Source organism: Agelaius phoeniceus, chromosome 1 (genome assembly GCF_051311805.1).
Source record: "Agelaius phoeniceus isolate bAgePho1 chromosome 1, bAgePho1.hap1, whole genome shotgun sequence".
NCBI classification, from domain to species: domain Eukaryota; kingdom Metazoa; phylum Chordata; class Aves; order Passeriformes; family Icteridae; genus Agelaius; species Agelaius phoeniceus.
Genome location: NC_135265.1, coordinates 20,843,448 through 20,869,192, shown reverse-complemented (window position 1 = coordinate 20,869,192; position 25,745 = coordinate 20,843,448). Strand labels below are relative to the sequence as shown.

Below are 25,745 nucleotides of genomic sequence, written 5' to 3'. Positions count from 1 at the left end.
AACTCTGCTGAATTCAAATTGGTATAATGCAATACTGGTGTACTACTGGAGATTTCCAGGTGTTCTGGAGCATTGTGCAGGGAGCAGTGATGGGCACCCTGCAAAGCTGGGAGGAAGTGTGCCACAATGCACAACAAGCACAGGCTCTCTCCCAGACAGTACTAACAGGAAAGCTACAGCTTACTCTTTTCCTGGTAAATCCAGAATTACACAGAACAGAATAAACAAATGTCTTTGTTCCCATCACACTCCTGTGGAGATCAGTGGATGTTCTTTCACTAGCTTCTATAGAAACCTCGGTAGAGGGCCCGGATACACGGAAATCCTGTCCTGTAAATTTAGATCAGAAGACCATTTCTGTGACTTCTAGATTAGGAGATCTACATCTCCATTATAATACATCTGACTAACAGGATTTAAGCTTTATATGCAGTTAAACTCCTTGGGGTTCCAACCACTTGATTCCTAATTCAAAAGAAGTAGGTGCGAATGCTCACAAACTGCTTTCTCATACTGTCATGGCAACGAAATCCTCATAGCTGCAATGTCATTGTTAGTCACATGGCAAAGGACAGACAGAGGATGTTCTCTGCCTCCACCCCTCTCAAAGGTTAATACCACCAAAGAGTCCTGTTCCAAAACACTGAAACATCTACTACTGGAACATCTATTTCAGGATGACTGTAATCCATTTTTTTTCGTACATATTGGTATTCTCTTGAATGCCCTCTGTTTTCTGCTCTTCTTTGATAAACCAATATTATTACTACTCAAACCTACCTGGTTTTTATGGAATATATTTTAAGAAATATGAAAAAACTGTCTGGGTAAGAGTAAATAGGGGACCTCAAGATTAATTTGTTACAGGGGACCTCACAATAATTTGTGAAATAATTCTAAATAAAAAAGTATCCTATTTGTAGACAGTACCAATGTGGTATAATATGCTGAATGTTTATAGGAATTGACTTCTACATGCTAAAAAAAATTTAGAAAATCAACTAGAACAAAGTTTAAAATACGTCTTTTAATTGATGATTAATTTCTACAGTGCTACAGAATTAACAGGCACTAAAACAAATATCTGAATCTATAGATCAAAAAAAATTGTACTTCTTGCAAATAAGTAAGTTATTAGAAGTATCATATTGTGTTGCTTTCCTGTCCGTGTAAACTTCTAATGATAATGCATTTTAGAAGAAATAACAATAATAAGCAGTTGCAGTGCATTTACATAATTAAGAAACTTGCAGTACAATTCTATACATATACATTCTATACACTTAGATAAATTTTTCTGCTCTTACACTTTTACAAAGCCATAAACTGAAAAGACATTCAAATACATTCAAGACCAAACAGAGAGGCAGGAGAGTATGAATAAAAGGACAGCATGTTTCAGATGGTACAACATGACACAGAAAGTATTGTACATCACCAGCCACTACCAGCTGCAGGTGTGAAATTGACAGCAACTTCCTCGAGAGGGCTGGAGTCACCCAACATTCAGTTCTCTGCAGTTCTCTCAGCACAGCTCTCAGTTCACTTGCCAGATTTGCTTTTGTGACCTAAGAGCTCTGTTCATCTGGGAAGCCATAGGGATGAATCAGCTGGGGACATCTGCAGAGCTGGCACTCCTGAAGGTGCTCGAGACCCCAGACTGGCACTGGTGGCACCGCGGTGCCCGACGCCGACCCGAGAGTGCCATCCACTGTGGAGCTGTGCCCTCCTGGAAGCAAGCTCAAGGAGCTGCCCTTGGCACACTGAAACTGCCCTTCGGCAGCCTGGCAAAGCATGGCAGGCAGTAACAATACTGAAACTCACTTGAGCAAGAGAACACAGAGCTCTGCAGAAAAATGGGGAGTTTGTTCTTTAAACAGCCATTGTAACAAACACAGAATGAAACATTTTAATGGGCTACAGTTAATCATCTATAAAAACTGCAGGTTCAGCACGAATTTAAATTGTAAATTGGTAATAAATAATACAGTAAGTCTCAGCACATTTTAAAATATACATTACGAAATAAACTTTGATTTTCAGAAAAGCTTTCACCTTTTTTCTTAAAAAAACCCACTTAAAAAATCCTGTATGAAATGCAGCCAGTTTGCCTGCCTGAATATTTTGATTTATGAGGCCCTACTGCCTAGTGCAGAACATTTATTTGTATTAACTTTCCTTTCTTTTTTCCTTTCTGAGGCAGATTAAGCAAGAGCTCAATTCAAAAACTGTTAACATCATTTAAACTAATTTGAAATTATAAATTATTGTAGCAATTGTGAATTGGTTTCATTCTGGTTTATTGAGTAACCATACACATATCCTAATATCCAGTGAAGTAAGCTACTGTGAAGACCAAGAGTACAACAATCAGAGCAGTAGCTAGACCTAGATTTAAAATGTACAGATTTCCATCTGGTCACAGAAAAGGTCTCCATGCATCTCTCTGTTAACTAGACTTGCAATCTATCCATGAACATGAACCTGGCTAAATGTTACGTTCGATGGGAATGAGAAACAGCACCCTGCACCATTTCTCCAAGTCAGTTTATGTTGAACTGAGCTGTTGAGATTGGTGTGCCATGCCCATCCTGGCAGACCTGTATATCTCAAGACATGCAGGCCAAGAGATAGCAAACCACAGCTGAGTGGAGTGGGAAAGCCTCTCTGTAACACACCCCCTGTGCACAGCAGAGATCCTCCAGCTGATCCCCTGAGCTCCCTCAGCAGACAGCAATGACAGCACACTGAGCTTCCTCTCATCTCACATCCTGCAGGGTGGGAGAAATTACATCTATCAGCTACTGCTCACCACGGCCTCAGTGATAACACAGAAGATGCAATAGCTCAGCACCATGTTCCTTGCTGCTGCCCATGCCCTGAAGCTGGGATCTGACCTCCAAACATTCCGGGCTGAGCTGTGAAACAACCCAATCTGTCCCAAAACAGCTTTTCACAGTATGTGAGTGCTGGGAAAAACCTCAAGAAATCCAGCTGCTTTCAGGTAAATTTTATACAAAAGATGGTTTCTGTTTCTACCAATAGTAGTAAAAGTCACCTGATTAAAAGGAATCTCCCTATTTCTATATGCTGCTATTCAAAAAGTTTCATAAAGCCATGCTCTATATAAATTCATTTCAGAAGGCCTATATAGAACAAGTAAGAAAATACCTTTATAAGGACAATTTGTGAAAGACTACATGAAAACATTAGAGATGCTGATGTTTGAATACATTCCTAATCTTATATAAGCAGGAGGATTTAAATGCTTTAGAAAACTAGGAATAATGCAGAGAGGAAGAAAAAAGACAGATGTAAAAAAGAAGTTGGAAAGAGAGCACCATATGAAAATCATACTTAAGTTTTAATGTCCATTTGCCAGGTTAATTAAATGTTTCAAGATGGTATATTGAAATTGAAATATAGCTACCTAGGATAAAATCCTAGCTCATCTGAAGTCAATAGCAAGAAGATTTTACCTGCAATTCTCACTATGTTTCAGAAGATATGTTAACAGAACCAGCAACCAGACAAGAGGAAAAGGCCTCAAGCTGTGTCAGGGGAGGTTCAGGTCGGACATCAGGAAGAATTTCTCCATGGAAAGGCTGGTCAGGCACTGGAACTGGCTCCCTGGGGAGGTGGTGGAGTCACCACCCCTGGAAGCATTAAAGAAGCAGCTGGACATGGCACTTAGTGCTACAGTCTACTTGATGTGGTGGTGTTCAGTCAAAGGCTGGACTTGGTGACCTTGGAGGTCTTTTCCAACCTTACTGATTCTGTGAAAAGGAGGCTTCAGTGAAAGGTTTCAGTCAAAAAACAGGAGGAAGAAAAGAACATGTTGCTTACTTTTTTTTGGTAAATATCATGTAAACTAATCTACATGGCAATCTCTCTGGTCAATGAAACATTGAATGTGATACTGTGAGTAAATTTTAGCTTTACTTTTATTAATGCATTATTTAGTAAGACTGTTTTGTAGCTGTAAATCCAGTTTTAAATTGTATCATTACCTTGTACATTGTTGCTTTATGGAAGTAGCAAGATTGTAGCAAACAGTATTGGTGTTTTTCATTTCATACGTACAAAAGGATATAAAAATAGGTCACTGATTAACATATGATAATATCCTTAGGCCACGATGAAAACAAATATAATACACTTTTATAGTGCAAGCATTTCCTTTAGTAAGAATACTATCTACAGGATACACTCATCTGATCAAGGATTTCAAAATCACATCCTTAGGTATCCAATGCATTTTCAATGAATTGATAGCTATGGTCTTCAGTGAGCTGCCCTGACAGTAAAGAGAGACACAGAACTTAATCTAATCTTAGTTTTTCATATTTCATCACACTCTTCTGTTTGCTAATGGAGATATATTTCCCAAAACTGCCAATATGTTCCTCATAGTTTATAAAACAGTACTGAAAGAATGTTGGACACATACAACTGCTAGTCTGAACACATAGTAACACAACTATTTTGTGATTCAGTGTTGTAAATGTAATTTATATTTTAAACTTTTAATAATTTTAGCTGCATATAAAACAGAAGCAGTAAGTTAAATTAGAGCACCGTGTGTGAAATTTAAGGAATATAAAGATTACACCTTTTAACATTTAAAGAAATACAACTGTTCTGTCTCAAGTCCACTATGCACCTGTCACATAAAAGGAAACTCATTTACGTGTAATGAAGACATACATAAATATCACAAATCCAAGTCACAACATGGAATTCAAAAGTTAGGGATATAGTAAATCCTTGCTTTTTTATTAAATTACTTGATACACCTTATTCTGGCATATCTACAAATTTCAAAAAGCTGTATTATCACAGTATCATTGAAGCTAAAAATGGAAACTGCCTATTCAAATATGTAGTTCAATCTCTTGCCAACTTTAACTGAAACCCTTCCAAGACACTGCGTGCATTGATAAGCATTACTGTGTCATTCCATAATTGATCTAATCAGTAAGACCTTTCTTCTGATATTCATTGGCACTTTACCTTGTTCCAAATTCATCATAGCTACACCTCCATACTTAGAAAAGCTCTTCCATGTATTTATCATAGAAAAAAGAATTACACATATTAGCAACTCAATCTTTCCGACTTCCTTCTCACTTCAACTAGTTTTGTTATTGTTCTCTGAGCTTTCAGAAGATTATCCAATTCTTCATCCCTGAGGTAGCCAAAACCTAAGACTGTACTCCAGAAATTACCTCAGCAACCACAAGTATTCTGATTTACAGCTGCCTGATGCAGCTCTTCCACATATGCATACGCTTCTTTTGACATCAGTGAAGCCAGAAACAAGACAGGTTTGCTGCCTACGTTTTCAAGGCTTCGTACCACATTACCACGTTTCAATCTTCTCTCTCTCACTCAGTATCCAAGTTTCCTCAAATGCATCACCTTTTCTCTGAATCTGCTAGGCTTTTAGATCAAAATCTTCCAATTTGTTGGACCTCTCCCACTCAAGTATCATATAGTATAAAATCACCTCTAACTTCTATCAATATACTGTAGATCCTTCCTGCAGATTATTGAAGACATGAAATAGAATTAGGTCAACACAGTATAAACAATTAATGGGGAGGGAGCAATTAAAATTGCCCAGTGGGATGAATCAAAGCACAATTTATATTTTAAGATTATATTTTAAATATATTTTATCCCTTCGAGCTATTGAAAAGAAGTCAAATATCTCACCATAGCTACAGATTTTCAATGCAATACTGATTTTTCTGCATACATACTTTAAATGTAGAACGGCAAACATGCTGACAATCAGCTTTGCTCTGCAAAGGAGTCCCATTCCAGCCACTGATTAGAGAAAGGAAGGCACAACCTGTCTTCTCCTCAGCACAAACTTTTAACCAGTTAATATTATATCTATTACCCTAAGTACCTTTCAAATTACAAATAAAAATACAGGGAGGTCTAAATTTGCACTGACAATCAAGAATTCAACTCTTTTCAAAAGTCCTTCTGGAATTCTGCATGTGATACTGTAATTCAAAAAATGTTAAACAACGTGCTACAGTACTTATAATTGGAAAGGTATTACTTAATATAAAGCTTAAATACCATTCAATTCACCTAGTCTATGAAAAACATCATTACCTAATTTACACTCTGATTTCCAGAAGACTCACTTTCAGTACAACTTATCAACACTTCTTCTGTTCTTGATAATGACTACAGGTCATTACAGAACTTTCAGAACAGAAGGCACAGCAGCCAACTATTCTAATTCTTAAAGCTACTCATCAACCTATTGAAAATAAGAAAATATTTCTTTGAAGAAATGAACAATTAAAAACCAAAGTGAATCTGAGGATGAAAAGGTAGGTCTCAAAAGATATTAATTGCAAAAATAATACAGTCCACAGGCACAGGCACAGTTGTTTATTCTTGTTCCATGTTTTAAAACTTGGACTCAGAAAAATCAGAGGAAGTTTTGGGTCTTTACCCTCTCTTCTTTTCCTTTCCACTGAAAGCACCATGGTTACACAGCTTGATTCAATCGTCCTTTTCCACAATCACTTCTCCATGAAGCACCCTTCTTCTCTGCCGCAGCATGTGGAAGTACAGTTGTGGAAATACTTGATCAAAGCATAAGAGAAAGCAAATTAGATGGAAAAATTCAACAGATCACATAATGGAAAACCACTATTTTACAGAATGATGAACTGAGTAAAAATTATGGCACACAGTGGTTGAGTTGATTAAGGTGAATAATAACAAATCATGAACATTGCAGTGATTTAAAAAACAATAATTAGTCAAATTATAATACCCTGTGTTCAAGGAACTTCACTCCAACAGTTTCCTTGTAGAAACAGGATTTAACCACATTCTGGTAGTGCTTGATAATTTCAAATCTGTCCTAAGCATTTTTGAAGACTTGGAGGAGGATACAAAGTTACCCCATTTGTTCAAGTCTGAAGTTAGGAGATCCCTCTTTGCTGTCCCTCTGTCATCTATTATATTACTGTCCTACTGACAGAGTTGATCCTTATATTTAATGGCTAGAAAACTGGGTTTATTCCTGAAGTATTGTTACATAAACAGATGTAAAACTCTTAGTAAGTTACCACACCTTAGAATATTTTTTGTTGACACAAAACCCTCTTGTTGGCCTTCATGACTTCTTGGAACCAAAAATTTAAGTGTGTGTTCATATTGTAAAAGTCCGTATTGAATGCTGCCTTCTCAAATGAATACCTTTCATGAATGCAGATCACAGACCCTTTAATTTCAGTTTTCCTGCTTTTCAATTTCTCTCTAATCTGCTGCCTTAATGTACTTAAAATGTATTTTAAAATATTATATATTCTATCATTAATATTATCTAAAATATTACATTTGCCTAGTTTGGTCTAGCCCTATTCATGGTGGAATATCTGGTATATCAGGTTACTTTCTCCTTGTCTTCACTGCTTAGGTAGCAGTGGAGATAACACTGGAAGTGAAAGACAAATAAGATACTCTCTCTACTGTTGCCTCCATGGTTTCTGGCATGCATAAGTACAAGGGCAAACTGATTAAACCAGGGACTGCAGATGTTCAGAGAGGTTTGGGGGGGGGGAGTGGGATTGATTTCTGTGAAAATGAAATCTTAGAGAGTACTGCTTCAAGTTTTTCCTGAGCATGCTTGAATGATGGTTTTTCCAAGGTAAATGGTTATTAGTAGTAAAAAGCCACAGCAAATCTCTGGCACAACTTGCAGGACCATTTTAAAGTCATTATTTCAAAGTGGGAGAGGCACTAGAAAGTCCCAGTGACACAGTTACAGACATATCTGCGTGTAAGCAGCAACTTTTCTTACTTTGTCCAAGTCTGAGAAATAATTTTAGCACGTTCATTGAAAATTTTAAGACAGATTATGTTCCTAAGCAGATAACAGGACAGAAAATTTCAGCCTAACCAATTAAAGCACATAAAGCTTGGAACAACAGAAAGGAGGTTCTTACAGTAGAAAGTGTTCAGCAAATTTTAATACAGGTAGTTTTTATAGCATTGCTGAGGATTTATTTTTATGATTTTAAAATGTTTCTACAGTTAAAAAGTACTTACATGGCACATAGGAGAACATGACAATAATAAGGAAGTAATAGTAGTCAAAGGAGACATTGTATTTGTTGGGAAGTCTCAGTGAAAACATTCCTGTTTTCTTCACGTAGGGTAAAGCAGCATATATGGTTAGCAGTTCACCTGCAACTCCAGCAGGATACAAAACGATAAAAAAGTTGTATCTGCATTGAAAAATAATAATAATAAAAAAAAACCTTGTGAGAAACACTCCATAAACTTAAAATTTTCTCTTGTTATTAGTGGCACAGAAATGTATTAAAGTAGTTCCTGCACCAGAATCAGGGATCACATCCTGACTTTACATAAAATATCAGTTTCAGTTACTTTCAGTAGAGTTGCTTAGATTGACAAGAGAATGCATTCCTCAGTGCTTTGTTTAAAATCAGTGAAGTATCAGAACGTTTTTATCTCTTTCTAATAGAACAACCCTCAAATTTTTAGCCTCCAATAATGATTTTTTTAAAATGGACTATTCTTACCCCTGTTGTCACTGACACAATTCAGACCAGGACTGAATGTCAGATGATCCTACATATTTTCATCACAGTGCACACTCACTGGGTCAACTGTATGTAGTACAACTTGTTTGAAGATAATGGCAATGTTGAAAAGTATCAGAAGCCTGTTTTACTCACTACAACATGGGAATACTACATTTACCACTAATGGAAATTGGAATAAAAAGAGAAAAGAAAATTACTGTGCCAGAAACTTATCAGATCCATTTTAAAGTTGAGATAATGTTCAAATAAAAGGCAAAGCATCCAGTTGATAGAAAATGTGGTTTGAATGCCAAAGGCCACATAGGCAGTGACAAAATGAAAATCGTAATCAATAGGTTATGTGCTGTCCTTTCACACAGTGCACCATGGATATGCAGGTTCTCCTATGGAACAATTCTCCAGTTCATATAGGGAACAGCAATGAGAGCTGTCACACAGAGACAAAGGTACAATGTGCACTCCCTGACCAAAAGAAATAACATCCAAAACAGCAGCAAATAAGCATGAAATCCTCCTAGAAGCAGAAGGGCTTAGAAGACTCACAGATGAGGGGAATCACAGAATAGTTCAGGTTGGAAGGGACCACAATGAGTCACCTGGTCCCAACCCACTCCAGCAGGGTTATCCTAAGGCACATGGAACAGGATTGTGTCCAGATGGGTTTTGAATATCTCCAGTGAAGGAGACACTGGGTTGTCTCTCTGGACAATCTGTTCCAGTGCTTGGTCACCTGCACAGTAAAGAAGTTCTTCCTCATGTTCAGGTGGCATTTCCTGTGCATCAGTTTCTGCCCTTTGCCTCCTGTCCTATTGCTTGGCAGCACTGAGAAGAATGTAGATTAGATAAGAAGGAACTAATACCTTACATATTGTTTCATATTGTTTTTCTTGATGCAGTTATAAGCTAAAGATCAGACATTCCATCTCTCTTGGTACTGAATTCATGCCCAATTGTGGTATTTGTTTATCCATAAATCTTGAAGGGATATTTTAGACTCTATGAAAAAATAATATATTTTCAAATGTTTTATTTATATTAATATTTGACCATACGCCTTTTCAGTGAGAATGTTGGTTTTCCCTACTGTGTATATTAAGGAAACAAAATTCTGTTATTTTAAGGCACACTGACCTGATGGCAAAAATTATTATCTGTCAATGTAGTTTGTTCTGAGTGCATTTCTCTTTCTGAAGTCTGTAAAAAGAACTACTGATGATAGCCAATCTGGCTATCTTTAAGTTTGTCATTTAGTGCTTAAGCAAGTCTCTCACTTAGGCACTCGCAAAAAGGAAATTTTTTACAAGAATGGACATAAATATCAGACATATCAAAGAAGTGCATTAGAAGCCTCAAACCTGCATTATCTACAAAACAAAAATAAAGGAACATAACAAACAAACTCTCTTAGATAAGAGTCGCCTGTACTGAATGTAGGCTAGATATTCTTCTTCTAACATAATAAGTCTGCCTTACATGTATTTTTCAAATAATGACTACATAGGATACTATTCCAGTCAAGTCTCCTGATAAACACACACAGTCTCTGTAGTGTATGTGATCTAGTGGTCGACCTTAAGAATGCTTCAAAATCAAGACAGTTTTGATTTGGAACTCAATTTTTGTGGCCTAAACTAAGTCAGTATTTAACTTCACTATATATATAATCTTACAAAAGCTCTGATAATATATACATATATTCACTATATATATAATCTTACAAAAGCTCTGATAAAGCAGAACTTCTTATAAAGTAATAACACAGATTGAATGACAACAACTCCCCCATTTTCAAAAAACTAACATCCACAAAGACTAGCACAGGTGCTTAATTTTGGGCACTGTATTCAGAGCATCGTAAACAGTCATACTGCAAATTAAAAGATGAGATAAAATTAAAAAGATAGAGAAAAAAATTAGAGTAAATGAAAAAAAAATTAGAGTAAGTGAAAGCAGAGTTCAAACTGTGAGAAACAGAAAGCAAAGAAAAAACCATACTCCATAAACCTCAGCTAAAATATTTTAACATATTAAACCAAGCAGCAATGATCTCAAATACAGACAGCAACTGACTTGCACTTTGCTGACACATAACCAAAGCTCAAACATCTGCTCTCCTGTGTGTTAGTTCAGCATGCGTGAAACCAACATGCACAGAACCATAAGAAACTCAAGTGCAAGACATCTCCACCTGGCCCATTTAATGAAGTATGGCAAATGGTTGAGCAGGTTGAATGTGTAGAAGGAATATCGAGTAATCTCTGTCACAGTCCATACGACCAGAAAAAGAATAACGCTCTCCTCATTCTGGATCTGCAGAAGTATAAAGAACCAACATTTTCTTCATCCTTAGGCTTCTTTTCTGTGCAAACTGCAACAGACTTCTCTTTAAGATATATAGAACAGAACTAATACCTTGTAAAGAAAGACAATTTTGGCACAAAAGTGATATGCTGAAACTATGACCATGTACAGTTCATTATCATATGTGATCACTAACACACAGACACTTATCAACTGAGCAATCTTCCTCCATTATGCAAATATCAAAATATAAAGCCCTATAATTATGCTTATTCTTCCTCTGTGTTCTCTACCTACATTCCACTAGACTATCTAACTATCCCTCTTCTATTTTTGGTTTATCTACTTGTTTATATTTTTCCTCCTCAAAACAGCAAGAACAACAAAATGCTACGGAAGGTATGTTCTTCTCATAATCACTTTTTAATCATTCTGTATTTCACTACTCCATTTCCTAGGTTTTCTCTTACTTTTCATCTTGCTTCTTCTTCAATATATAATGCACATCTCCATGAAACTTTAGACAAAAGGAATTGCTTTATATAACCTACTAACTGGAACTTGGTCACAGAAGATCAAGGTTGGCAGACTTCAGGGAGCTCTAAGATAGTTAAGGAGCTGGAGCACAGATGGCTCACTAAATGAAGAGTAGTTGGTAGATCAGGAGCTTTGGGTAAACTCACTCAACAATCCCATGTAAGATTTAAGTTCTGAGTCATTAAACTGCCTCATCAGTAAGTAGCACATCTCTGCTGTTTCAAAACACCAGTTCTTTTTCACTCTGAGTGAACAAATAAACAAAAGTCCCCAAATACAGAGAAGGCACCTGGGGATCTATTACAAACACTACCTTCTGTGAGGAAAAATTACACACAAGTAATTTTCTTTCCTTTAAGAGGGGAGGAATTTTGTAATACACTTCTACACTTCTATGAAGGCTGAAAAGCTCCAGGGATGTCTGTGAAATAGAATAAAGCAACACAAGTTTTGTTAAAATTATAAAAGAGGGAAATGATTTTTCAAAATAAAATGCAACTTGGTGACAAAGCTTAATATATCTCCAAGATGCTGAAAATCCACAACTCTGACAAAAGTCAAAAAGAATTATAAGTGCTCAAAAATCACACCCTCAATGTGTCAGTCAAAGAAGGTGCAATTTTAGCAGAAGGATCTCACCAACATCATAAAGAAAATGGAGACATAAAAATAGCACCAAAATCACAAACAAATAGCAGCAACTGAAGTGCAAAGACACCCAAACAAATAAGCAAAGGTAAAGACAGAATTAGGCTGTTCTTTGCCTCATGCAATTAGAGACAAACATTGATAACTCAAACTTGGATTCATGTCACAGTGCTAAATCCAAGCAGAAGAGCTTTAAATAAGTATGCAGAGAATTCCTATCTGCTGCCTTGCAAATCTGCAGTCAAGTGGGGAGGTCTGGCTCTGGCTATTATCACTGACGTGCCTCTCACCACCTAAAGTGACCCTGAACATTCATGCCTGCTAAGCAATAACAGCGTGAAATACAATCAGACATACATTCAAATGTATTTCTTCTTGGACACAGATTGGCCTACAGTAGTGTAGATAGAGGAAATAAAAGAAATTTCTGGATATGCTTAAGATTTAGTCCACTGCAGATAGTAAAAAAGGCAAAATGCAGTGCTATAGTCCAGCTCATGTGTAGATATTCAGTAGAGGAATCTTGTTAATCTTTGAGACATTTTGCCTTACAGAAAAACATAAAAAGTTAGCTTACAAGAAAAAAAACTAAACCAAACTAAAACAAAACCAAAAAAACTCCAAATCAAACTGAAAAAACAAACAACAACAAGAAAAAAGAAGGACAAAAAAATTAACCTTATGAGAACCCTATTTAATTTATTCCATGTCAAAGGAAAAGATGCAGTGTAGAAAAGAAGTCCTCCTGTGAAATGAAATGAAGATTTGATAACTGAGGCAGGTGCAAGGATAATTCATCTGCAGAAAGGCCTATGCCATCTGCTGGTGAGACAGTTTAATGGCTCAGCTTTTCAAGTTCTGAAGAATTCAGGAGCTCAAAACCTATCACTTAGTTTTTTATACACCTTTCATAGAAAGCACACCTCACAAATTGAACCTGTTGTCCTTACCTACTAGTTGTGAACTGCTTGCTTCATTCTACTAATGGATCACTAACCTTACAACAGCCACCCAAAGCCAGGCAAATAACCATTGTCATTTACACAGGTCCTTAAGTGCCATTGTGACACACTGGATGTCATCAAATTAACAATCTTAACAGATTACCATAACATTAAAATTTTGTGAAGGTTTCTAAAAAAATAGCAAAATCACTACCATGTTTATCCATGTGAATTCAAGACATAGATTTAAAGACATAAATTTACCTTTTATTTAGATTAATTCAGCAAGTGCTAATTAAAATTTTTGAAAGGGAACTGTTAACACTAGGGTAGTTTTGCTTGTAAATAATAGGAGTAGTCATTGATTTCATTTAGGCAAACCACAGAGGGCACGATGCTGAAAACACTGCTGATTCACAGCTATGACCCAGACTCTGTCTCCTGGCAAGAATCACACAAATTCTATTTTGTAACCCTAACTTCCAAAATTGCACTCAAATATGTAAGCATTCTTTACAGGAATAGAATTAATTTTTAGCTTGGTCTTCCTTGTGAAATGAGAACTGTAGTAATAGCTTCTCCTTAAAAGCAATCAAAACATAATTTGCTCAGACACATACCTGTTTTATACTGTGTGCAATGAACCACACCATGAAGATTCTGGAACTCACTTGGACCCCAGTCACAAGCACAGATGTGCGAACTATTCCTTAAAAAGAGAAACATGTTATCTCTGCTCCACAATTCGTGTTTTAACTAGCTACAGGAGAAACTAAAACAAAGAACTCACCAACTGCACAGTGGATTACCTGTAAATAAAAATGTCAGAGGTTACTGATGTGTGGCATGTTACTAGCTACCCTATAAACATGGCCTTTTGATATTAATATAAACCTAGGGTCAATTCTGGTTTTTGTCTCCCACTAACAGTCTTAAAAAGAAATACATGGCAGAGCCCTGGCAATAAGTATTGGGATGGTCTCAATATCTGAGCTGTGCAAATACATGAAAGACATTCAATTTAATTGTAAATATTAGACATTTAGATATTTACAAAGCATTTTATTCAACTAGTAAGCTTCTCTTCCTTTACCTTATTCAAAGAAGAATTTTACAGGACAGTGTAGAGGAAGCCACATAATGAACGCTAAACACACAACAATTTTAAAATGTTCTGCATTTATTACAGATTAATAATATTAATATGCTTTTGTCAATGACAGCTATGAATCTTTAGACACAATGTATTTTCTGGTCAGTAATGTTTAGCAAATGAAGTGCTTTTCATAATTTTGGCAGGTTTGAATAGAATTACAGTGAAAGTTTAACAGCACAAAAGCTTATATGCAGCTGACATGATTTTAACAGTTGTTTGAACTAGAGATGTTGTAGGCAGATTGAGAAAAAAAAATTAAAATGTAGATAGACATTCTTTGCTGTGCCTGGGAAAGAACTGCAAGTGCTCCATAAACCCAGCAATAAAGCTTCATTCCACAGATGTACCAGAACTGAGACCACTAGTGCACAGTTTGCAAAAGTATTACTTAAAGAATACTTTGCAAATCTTGAACAGACCCTGTAGCAATGGATTATATGGGGTGCGTGAATCCTGTCTTGAAATAAGCAGAAGCAGGAAAGACACAGAAGGATAGTAAGCCCAGTATAAATAAAATATTCTTTATATATATTCAATCTCTGAGATGGTGATATCTACTACATTAGAGGGCTGATCTGCTGGCTGTAATGCCTTCAAGATTTTGTCTTTTGCATTAAAGACTCAAATCAAAGCAGTTCCCAGGCACTGATTTAAAGAAATATTAGAATTAGGTCTGAAAACCACATGCTGATTTGTTTCAAGTAATCACCTTGTCCCACCCCCAAAGCTTCATTAAATAAGAAAGTAAAAAGGACTTTTAGAACTGATATAATATTCTTATTTTAAATTCAGGATAATAATGTGTTTTGCCTATGATATGCAGCATCCAGTAAAGCAAACTAAGGTTTAAAATTTACCTCAAGCAAAGCAAATGTCTGGAAAAATTTAAGCGTCTTTTGAACGCTTCTGAATAAGCCTCTATGTGTTCCTTTCTGTATATAAAACCGCACCATGGCAATACCTAATACCAGCCACCTATAAAAGAAAGAGAATGGATACATTTCAAATTAGAATTCTAAAAATATCCATCCATCGTAAATAATTTAGTAGACTATTTTTCTTCACAGGTTAACTTTGATTCTTCACTTGTCAGTGTTCTTAGATCATCAAAAAATATCTTTAGACATAAATAGTATATAATATTATGTAAACATTACACTCATCTCTTTACTTGGAAAATAATGGAGAATAACTTGCTGCCTTCTGAAGACTGACTTAATTGAGGGAACCCCCCAAAACCACCCATCCATCAGACTTTTCTCCAGCAGTGACTACATATTTTTATGTAAATTTTTATGCATCTATTAAATCCTCATGCATCTTGACTATTAAATACTGTTATTTGAAACCACATGGTGAGCTTGGCACTGAAGTCACTGTTTGAGTTGCAAGTTTCTCAAAGTAAAGGACTGGAATTTATTCACGTCAGTTTTACATTTTTCATTTTCATAAAATCATTTGTGATTTTAATGCTCTTGTTTGTGATTGTCCAAACAAAGGTACCACTATAATTATGTTTTCCAAAGTGTTGAGAAGTATTTTAAAAGTTGACTTAAAAATCAGACTCCAAAGTGCTGAAAGATGGATGTTCTATGCTCCTGACCTCAAGAAACATATGTAACTAGCACATTTGAGGGTGTTGGATAAATTTATTTTGGTTTTTTTTTAGGAAACTGAACAATGATGCCAACTAATAACCCTTCCAATGTAAAGAAAGAAAAAGTAACAGTATCTTTTAATCATAGTAGAATTTGACATAAAATTTAAATTGAGATTTAGAATGGAAATTGAGATAAAAAAATAAACATCTAAATTGTGGGTTGATCCCACCACATGCCCAGACTCTGTAAAATAATCCAAGGCATGAGGAATTCCTTCCATGTAATAAACCCATTTTTATATAATAAGGATTTTCAAAACAGTGTACTATATTTTCCTTAATCATGGGATTGATTGGGTAGGAATGGAACTTAGAGATCATCTAGTTCCAACCCCCTCTGCCACAAGCAGGGACACCTTCTACTAGACAAGGTCACTCAGGGCCCCATTCAACCTGTCTTTGAGCACTTCCAGGAATGGGGCATCCAGGAGTTCTTTGGGCACCCTCTGCAAGTGCTTCACTACCCTCTGAGTAAAGAATTTCTTCCCAATATCTAATCTAAAGCTGCCTTCTTTCAGTTCAAACCCATTATACTTTATTCTAGTGATAGTCTCTATCACTACAGGCGCTTGTGAAAAGTCCCTCTCCAGCTCTCTTGTGGGCTCCCTTCAGGAACTGAAATTATGTCACCCTGGAGCCTTCCATTCTCCAGACTGAAAAAACCCAACTCTCTCAGCCTTTCAGACCTTTGTTCTTAAAACATCACATTAGCAAGAAGCCTGAAAACATCAGGTTTCAATCCAAAAAAACTAAGTACAAAAATTCTTTAACACAGACCTAGGCATAGCAAGAGCTATGGATGGCTATTTGGAGAGGTAAAAATAAAAATCAAAAATGACAAAAATTTTAGTTTAATGTCTTCTCTGAAATTGCTGGAAACAATTACTCAGTCCTTTCATTCTCCACAAAGCCATGGCAAGTATATTCTGCAGCAACATGAACTCTGGCTAAGGAAGGGCCCAGCAGAAGGGCTTCAGAAATACTCAGAGACAGATTCAGAGAGATTATAAACATTCAGAGAAATATTTACATAAACATTTGGACAAATATTTAACTCATCCTCTTGTAGCCCTCCCTGAGCATAAGGTAGAGGCTAGCACTGGAAAGAGGGTACCTGGAAACAGTAATCTTTGGTCAGACCCACTGTGCCTGGATCTGACAGCTCCTGGCTCACCTCGCATGGCACGGACGTCAGTGTCAGCCCCTCTCCAGCTCCCTACGCACAGCGGCCTCTGCTATGCAGGCACTTGGTGTGCCCCATTCCAGCACTTCATGACAGCATTTCAAACTCACATGGAGCTAGTCAGGCTTCCCCACACAGCAGGAATGATTCCCCTCTTTGATCCCTTCTACTTTAAGCCCGTGAATCTGATCTGTCAGCGCTCCAAAATCTTCCCCTGCAAGTGTTACTTAGATTTTATGTCGGATTTTAAATATGAGTGCATTTATTTCTGGTTGTCTCCAACCCCTGTGGAAACAAGGAATTACTGGAATATCACTGGTAGTCTTTCACAGTGGAGCTGCCCCGTTTTACAGTGAGGTGTTTGACAAGAGGAAGGTGATGGTGAGTTTACATCCAGCTGGCAGCACAAATGTGGCAGCAACAGCTCTGTATGTGACCTAGACTGAGAAGTCATAATATATTTAACCTAACAAGGCATTTTCTGCATCTCATTCCACAACCAAAGCATAAGCATTGCAGAGAGAAGTAATCTTGGACAACACTCAGAATCAAAGATGGCAAGTGTGTTTTTCTTAAAGGATTTTTTATGTGGACATAAATTTCTGTAGATAGATTTATTCAGCTGTCCATGGCTTTGACTTTGGATCTCAGGAAAGTCTTCGTACTGATTATTACAAATCACCAGGAAATGGAAAACACCTTCTGTAATAAAGGCAGCATCTCAGTTGGGACTTTCAACAAAACTGAGTATTGATCTGTCATTTTAGTCCCTTAAATCTGTTTAGAAACAAAGATAAGCTGCAGGTTTTTTTATTAGAATGGTTGTTAACATGTAGTTATGCATTAGTTTGTTAAAATTCCAGAAACATTTTGATATATTGCACTACCACCTGGACAACTGGACAAATATGCTGTTCTAGTTAAATATTTATCCTGTGTAGTGTCTCTGTTCAGTATACCTGTATTTCAAATATGTATTTTTCTCTTAAATTGTACCCATAAATGATTATAAGAATTTATTCCAACCTCTTTTTTTTTTTCTGCTTCCACATAAAATATCCAATTTTGTGTGTCCTAATTTCTTTTGATATTAATGGAAAATGAGAGAGAAGGAAGTGGGAGATACTGATGCAGCACCTAAGGTCAAAACTAATATGGTTCGATAATCTTTTAGAGACATATAAAAGTCAGTGGCAAGAGTCAGTGTTCATTAGCAAATTCACACATGGAGCACAAGACTGGTAATTCAATGAGGTAACATTAACCTCACGTAAAAGCACTTTTCGAAAAGTGCTGCAGTAATATATGAACAGACTTTAATAAATAATCAAGATTCACAGTTGCTAGTGAGAAGAAAGCCATTACGATCACATTCCTGGCTTTCTCCAGCAGTGCTTGAGCTCCTGCCTCAACTGCGGCGTGTTAAGTTTACTCTACGGGATTCAAAGGGCAGTGAGACCACCCATTAGTAACCAACGTAAAACTGTTCTCATGATGAATATCACACTGGAAGTTGTAAATTTTTCATTCTTAGCTTTCTTTTAAACATGCGGAAATGAATAGGTTGAGTTTTTTTCCCCCAGGAGTTAGTGAACAGTGAAAATTTTCAAGAAGTGAGAACATGTGCTTCGAGTAAACCTGACTGCCCTTATGATCTGTTATTCAAAATCAATACCCTCTTTCCTCACAGCAAAGCCTCGCAGCACGGAGCACAAGCTCAAAGGAACCTCCTGGGCTACTGTTCTGTCTGCCCCGGTCCCCGCTCATCGCTCCTGCCCGCGGGCCGGGCTGCCTTTGGACAGCTCTGCCTGCGGGCAGCCGGGGCGGGCTCTGCTCGCTCGCAGCCAGGGCGCACCGACCCGCCCCTCACGGGACCCCGGCCCTGGAGCCCCCGGGGCACCGCGGAGCGCTGTCGGCTCCCCGCGGGCGCCCGGCAGCCCCGTCCGCATCCGGGAGGCCGCTCCGCGGGACGCGGCTCCCCCGCCCGGCATTCCGGTCCCGGCTATACTTAACCTCCGCGGCGGGCGCGGGGTGACGCGCCGGCGGCCGGCAGCGCTGCACCGTATTAGGCAATGCTCGGCAGGCGAGGAGAGCCCCGCTGCCGGCGGCTCCCCCGCGTCCCGGCTCTCCCGCCCGGCCCCGCCGGGCCCCCGCCTCGCCCCGGCCGCGCCGCCCCCGCTCCGCCGCCCCGCGCCCGCGGAGGCGCCGCGCCGCCCGCGCCCGCTCACCCCGCGGTCATGGCGACGTTGTAGAAGATGAGCCATGTCGTGGCCAGGACGCCCAGCTTCTTCTTCTTCTTGCCGTTCTCCTTCTCCTCCACCGCGCCGTTGCCGCCTCCGTCCTCCTCGCTGGACGCCATGGTTCCCCGGCCGGGAGCGCGGCGCGCACGGCGGGGAGGAGGGGCTCCCTCCGCGGCGGGGCTGGGGCCGCGCTGACAGCCGGACCGGGCGCTGTCTCTCACCCCATCTGTCTTCCCCGAGGGCCGCCGCCGCCGCCAGCGGCTCACATGGCCCTGCGCGCTCCTCCCTCCGCGCCGCGGGGCTCCCCGGGTCAGCCGGAGCCTGCGGGGGCGGGTGAGCCTCCATCGGCCGGGAGATCCTGGTGGGATGGTACCTGGCGTCAGGCAGCAGCAGCGGGAACAGCCCACCTCAGAAAAGGTGACAGAAAATAGCGCAGTTCTTGGAAACACAGAAATAGGTGTCTGAGACTGGGAACACCTGGGAGTCTGGCCAGAGACCGACTGATGGGAATATGCCCAGGCCCCCATCTCAGAGGCCAAACAGCCACCTGCCAGGGTGACAGTCTGGTAGGTCTCTATAAATACCACCCTCAATACATGAGGAACACTAAGGCTCCCACCTGAGAAGGGGAAATTTCTTCCAAGGGCTTGAAGAGCACCAGGTGGCAGACTGAAGGATGAGATTTGAGTAGGCAAGTTACCTTGTAAATGTCTGCTCTCTGTGCAAGTGCAAAGGGAAGCTAAGCCAGCACAGGTAGCATTGGTGGGACTGGCTCTGGAAGGGGGACAGCCTTAGCCTGACTTGTGACATGATGCTTCAAAAGTGTGGGCTGCACCCACTATCCTGACACCTGGCACTGTCTCTGCTAGTTTGGGGATGCAGGCTCCTCATTTCCACAGCTAAGCATGGTGACCATGACCTCTCAGCCCAAATACCTCAGACACAGGCATATACAGACAGAAGAATTCAAAATCTGGGTCAGGATATCTTTGAAATGCTACTTGTTCAGCAGAATTTAAAGAGTCCAAGTCTATCTACTTTAGAAGGGGATGGGTATTTCAATGCTGAAGACACCTGGACGTCTCAGGATGAGGGTCTTCATGTAAAGATAAGCAGATGTGCCAACAAAACCTAAGTCTCCCCCTACTCACCAAGCACACAAGCAGATGTTCATCTTTCAGCCTCAAAGCCCACACCCACTGGCAACAGCAAATGTATAATGTGCAAAATGAGCAGTTGGCAAAAGAGCACATTATATATGTTCTTAGATTACACTAGGTATCAATATTACACATGCACAGCTGCTTTTTGTGTTCAAGAAATAAATATAATCCAGTTTGAGAATCCTGTAGTTAAAAAATCAAGACAAAGAATTTACACACAGGATTGAATGACCCAACTCAGTAATTTTTGCCAATACTGGTTAATCTGAGCCTATATGTCATCTCAATGTGACAGCTATAAGTTGGTTTAAAATTTACTTTTCAAAAATATTTTCAATATTTATTATTTTAATTCTGGATATTCCTGCTATCTTACTTACATGTTTTCTCCACTTGAATTCCTCTTTCTTCAAACCATTCTAATTTTTGGCTTTGACAATGTAGTCTGGAAAGAGGCATCAAAAATTAACCACGTTATGAGCAAGGTGGTTTTTTTCTCATTTGATTTTGTCAAATTTAGGAATTCATTAACTGATGAAGACTTTCTTAAATTATGATACATGGAGAAAGGCATGACTCAATCCCAATTTTTAATCAGTTTGGGGTTTTTTTACTACTTTTAGCTGTCCTTTGCTATGTTTCTTTTTAGATTTTTTCACAGCAGATTTGAGGCAACAGATCCTATTTTCTTTCTGAAGTAAAAATTTTCCATTTTTAAATCCCTTCTTGGATGTTTTCCATGCTTTTGATCAGAATCTTTTGAAATTTGATAAGTAGTTTGTCTAATTCTCATCAGAATTCTGTATTACTTTCCTTCCCCTATTTATTTGCTCAGATTTATTGATTTTGGATATACACATTATCTTCTATGATGACTGGGTTTGTCTTCTGTTAATTTAGTCAATTCAGAAGTCAGTGGTGAGGAAAGTGTCTCAATGTGTTTGCTCTAATATTGTGGTTACTATTTATTAAGCTTACGGTTTCTCTTGCTATCACACCACTCAATCACCCAATTGATGAAAACTTTCTCAATATCCCCATAATCTTTTCTTGGATTGAAATAAACGAAACTTTTTGTTCAATTTGCAAGATTTTTCATCCCCATTTGGCTATGTTTCCCAAACATTTATTAAAGTATTAAGAACAAAACATATCGCAGACCTTTCATAAACACCCAATTGCTGTAATTTTTCTGTAATAAAGTTGCCCCTTGTTTCTACTTCCCATGTTTTAATCCATGGAGATATTTCATTCCTTAATCTGTAACTACTTCATATCTTAGGTAGTTCCTGTGTGACATTTTTCAGCAGCATTTTCAAAGCATATTTGTTGTGTTAATCCTTTTTTTTTTTTTACAAATCTGTTTTTATAATTGCATGTTCCCAGGAATTTCAATAAATTAGTTGAAATGTAATTTCTTTTTCATGTTTCCTACTGTTATTCTTTAAACCATGATATCTGTCAATTACAATGTATGTATTTGTGGTTACTAGTCTGTATTTTCTGAATCCTTTATTTAAATTTGATAAAGTGTCAGCTATTTTCAAAGCATTAAGTACAGTATCTTTACTTAATTAGAAATAATGTTTTTATAGTAGCAAAATTATTTAATCTAATATTTCAACTTTGGCTAGCGCCTTTTGATCCCCAAAAATCTCAAAATTATTAATAAGATAGATTTTCTTTACATACAGAAATTTAATCAATAAAAGTGAATAACCTTATATATTAATGTCACTATCTAAATCAGCTTTTAAAATCAGTTATGACTGGCTTATCAATTGAGGTGATCTTTGTTGTTATTCAAACACAAACCAACCTTTCCAATAAATTTCAAGACAGTCAGCTCAAGGTCTTTTATGTTGTAGGTGAGAGCATCATTGTGTTTCATATTCATTCTCAACCTTCCCTGGCAGTTTACCTTTATTTATTCTAGCTCCAAATCGTCAACACTGCTATACTGTTACTACAAAAATAGGTGGTTTTCTTGGTCTTCTTCATGATTGTTATTATCAGTATATATTTTACTTCTAGATTCCTATTGCACACACAGATACTCAAAACCTTATAAAGCTGAATAAACCTTATAAAGTTTTTACTTTCAATCTATTTCCAGAAATACAAAGTGAAGCTTATATGAGATTATTTTCTAATGAAATGTTCTACAGTGTTCTGGGGTTTTTGTTACAAAATTTATCTATTCAATATGGAAACACTTCTATGGAATGAAAAATTGTAGTGCTCTGAAAAAATTATAATGACTTATCAGCTCCACTATCACAGGGGAAAGTCATCTATTATTGAATGCTTCAAGAACTACTTGATATGAACCCTGCAGAATTACCTTTATACTTCAGACTAGTTAAATGTTAGACAGCAACTTAAAATCCTGGCAAAAGGAATTTGTTAAAAAACTTAACAGCTTCAATTCTGCTTGTGCTTCTGCCCTGCCTTCAGTTAAGGTTCCCAACACACTGCAAGAGCAATGTGTTTAGACAACAGACTTTATATATACTACTTGTACACTATTCTAGGTTTATGGTATGTAGGACTCAATGAGATATTCAAGCATAAATGCAAATAAACAGAATTTTGTCTAAATTAAACAACACTCTGTGTGTGTCTTTTAGTGTATTCATCCAGTTGTGTATATATAATTTTTAATTTACTATGCTAGGAATTTGATAGAAGATGCTTTCAAAAGATGTGGTGCATAATGGATTGCACAAATCTTGTGGGAAGAACTAGAGGATCTCATATTTGGCACTTCTAAAGCAGTTGGAGTTTTGCACTGCTACTGCAAAATAAATGATTCATATTAAGCCTCTGACTGTACAGCTAAGTAGTCAGCAAAGGAAAAGAAATGTGATAAACATAGGCTGAAGTGGAATTTTATAATTCTGTTATAAAAATACAAAAATTTTGGTGTGAACATTTGAATTTTTTTGTATGGAAGTTATTGATTCTACATATCCGAAACCTTATTAAATGTTCTGAAAAGCACATTAAGTCTGTGATGCCCTTGTGTATTGTTGTATTTAATCTTCTACAGGAACAAAACCATAATGCAAACTGCAATGCTGAAGAACAAACACATGTTAAAGGGAGATGGCTATCCTGTTCATTTGAGTTTGGTTTATCTGAGTTTTTGATTTATCCAAACTCAGTGTACTTTTTGCTATAATAGATTAATTGAACTCCGTACAACAATTATTTTCATTGGGATATTTTAGATATTATGTGATCTGCACAGTTGGAACCTTTGCACACTGCAGACTGGCTGTATCAAGAAGCTAACTCCACTTTAATATTATAATTTTATAATGATTAAAACTGAAATTAGTACTATTAGTTTCAATTGTACTGTTCATGTGAGTAAAATAAAATACACTTTGGAAATACCTTGCCCAAGAGATATCAGGCAAGTTTTTCACAGGGTTTCACAAAACACACTTCAATAATATTAAAAATCCCTTCTGATTTTTTGTATATTTCAATGGTAGCTTGCTTGTGTGAGAGCTACAATCTCTACAGAGGAGACCACTTCCATTATTAGTTTCAGAGCGGGCACAATCTAAGCTTGTTATTTAGTTTTATTTCAGAGCTTGAGTTAAAAAGGGCTCTTTATCAAGTGATTAGTGTTCCAATTTGATGCCTGCTGTGGTCAGTAGAAGTATTTCTATTTCCTTCTTCAAAGAGTGGCAAAGAACAAAAAGATTAATTTTAACCTCATCATTGGTTGAAAACTGGTCCGAGTTATCAGCATGAAAAAGTGACCATATTGGGTGTAGTCAGTTTGGCCACACTGAGAACAGGTGTTTGTGCCAAAAAAAGCACTAGGACAAGTGGTTCCCTACAGCAGTGTCAGGAAGCTGGCACAGAGTGATGCTCTGGCCAGCATCCCCAGGGAAGCCCAGGCACCCAGAGATCCCAGCAGCCAGCACCTCACAGGTTATCTGCCTTTCACAGGTTTATCACTACACATTACCATAAGAGTACTCAAGCAAATAGCATGGACACATTTTTGTGTTTGACTTCAGTGAACTTGTTATTCAAAAATATTTAACAAAACTTCAGTGTAAATACATGAAGTATTACTTCATGTCAGTTGCTTTGAAATTACTGCTTTGAATTCAGAGAAATTGAGGAAGATATAAACCCTTGTTTCTGGCATCTGTGTGCAAATATTAACTAGAAGGTTGCACATCACAATTTTTAATGTGGACAGGGCAAACTGAACTATTTTATGAAATTTATTAGTAGAATCTTTGCCTAGTTCTAAGATTACATGGGTTTGAAGGAATTCCAGTTATATGCTTCATATAATTCTACTTGCATTCTTCATAAATATTAAGACAAAAGGACAATTAAATAATTTTAGTCTGATTTCCTTACAGCAGACACCAGACTTACTGTATTGATGTGTTTCATATATTTTCTCTATACATAATGAAATAGATAAGAATACTGTAAGCCATGCTGCTTGGACACTTGCAAAATATTAGAACATATACAATAAGATTATAGATGGGAAGTAAATCACTGTGGTCCAGTAGCTAAAGCATTTACATGTGCCCTGCAACTGGGAGACATTTTGTCTTCGTCATATCATCATATCCTTATGCAGTACAGCATCTTGTATGCCATCCAAAACATTTTGTACTTGCCCTGTCAAAGACAAAAGCTGTGATTAAATGGATGGCTGGCACTTGGTCTATTCTGAGCCTTTCTGTTTTCCTTTGATTATCCTTTCTTCACAGTTCCAAAAGCAATGCACACAGTGGACTATAATGAAAATGCAGCTAAAGTAAAGGTCAGTGGGACTGAGTTGTGAGACAATCATTGTTCTTCCTATCTGTCTCCTTGCTGGAAGTGTACTGGCTTGACTTTTTCCTGGCATCATACACCTCATTTTTACAATGCAGCAGCTACAAAACTAAGATATGCTAAAACAAATGGGCATGACAAATAAAATACTACCCCAGAAAACTGGAGCTGCAGTGGGCCTCCATGGCTATGATGGCACTGTCTTATTTTAAGAAAATGCTTGTCTAATGCAGATGGGTGTCAACTGAGTGATGGTAAAGAATATTAGAACTTCCCCAGAAGATTGTTATTTACAAGTTGCTCCTCTTAGCTATCCTTTCCTAGTGAAGACTATATAGAAATGAATAATTGTATATCATCAGAATCCAGAATTTACTTTCATATGGATAAACTCTTGTCATATTTAAAAAATAAGTAATAAATTATATAAACAAACAACATAAATAAAACAGTTAATCAAATTTAAATGTATGTCAC

The 25,745-nt window shown here is 37.6% G+C and overlaps 1 protein-coding gene across 1 annotated transcript; it reads right to left on the bottom strand.

The window, feature by feature from the left end:
* Positions 1-1,008: 1,008 nt before the first annotated feature.
* On the bottom strand, positions 1,009-19,635 carry HACD1 (3-hydroxyacyl-CoA dehydratase 1). Its single transcript, XM_054641430.2, has 7 exons — positions 19,267-19,635; positions 15,053-15,170; positions 13,830-13,848; positions 13,660-13,748; positions 10,798-10,919; positions 8,089-8,267; positions 1,009-6,614 (listed from the first exon to the last, which is right to left on the bottom strand). The coding sequence occupies exons 1-7, from the start codon at positions 19,395-19,397 to the stop codon at positions 6,532-6,534; spliced, it is 741 nt and encodes a 246-aa protein (XP_054497405.1). The 5' UTR covers positions 19,398-19,635; the 3' UTR covers positions 1,009-6,531.
* Positions 19,636-25,745: the final 6,110 nt, after the last annotated feature.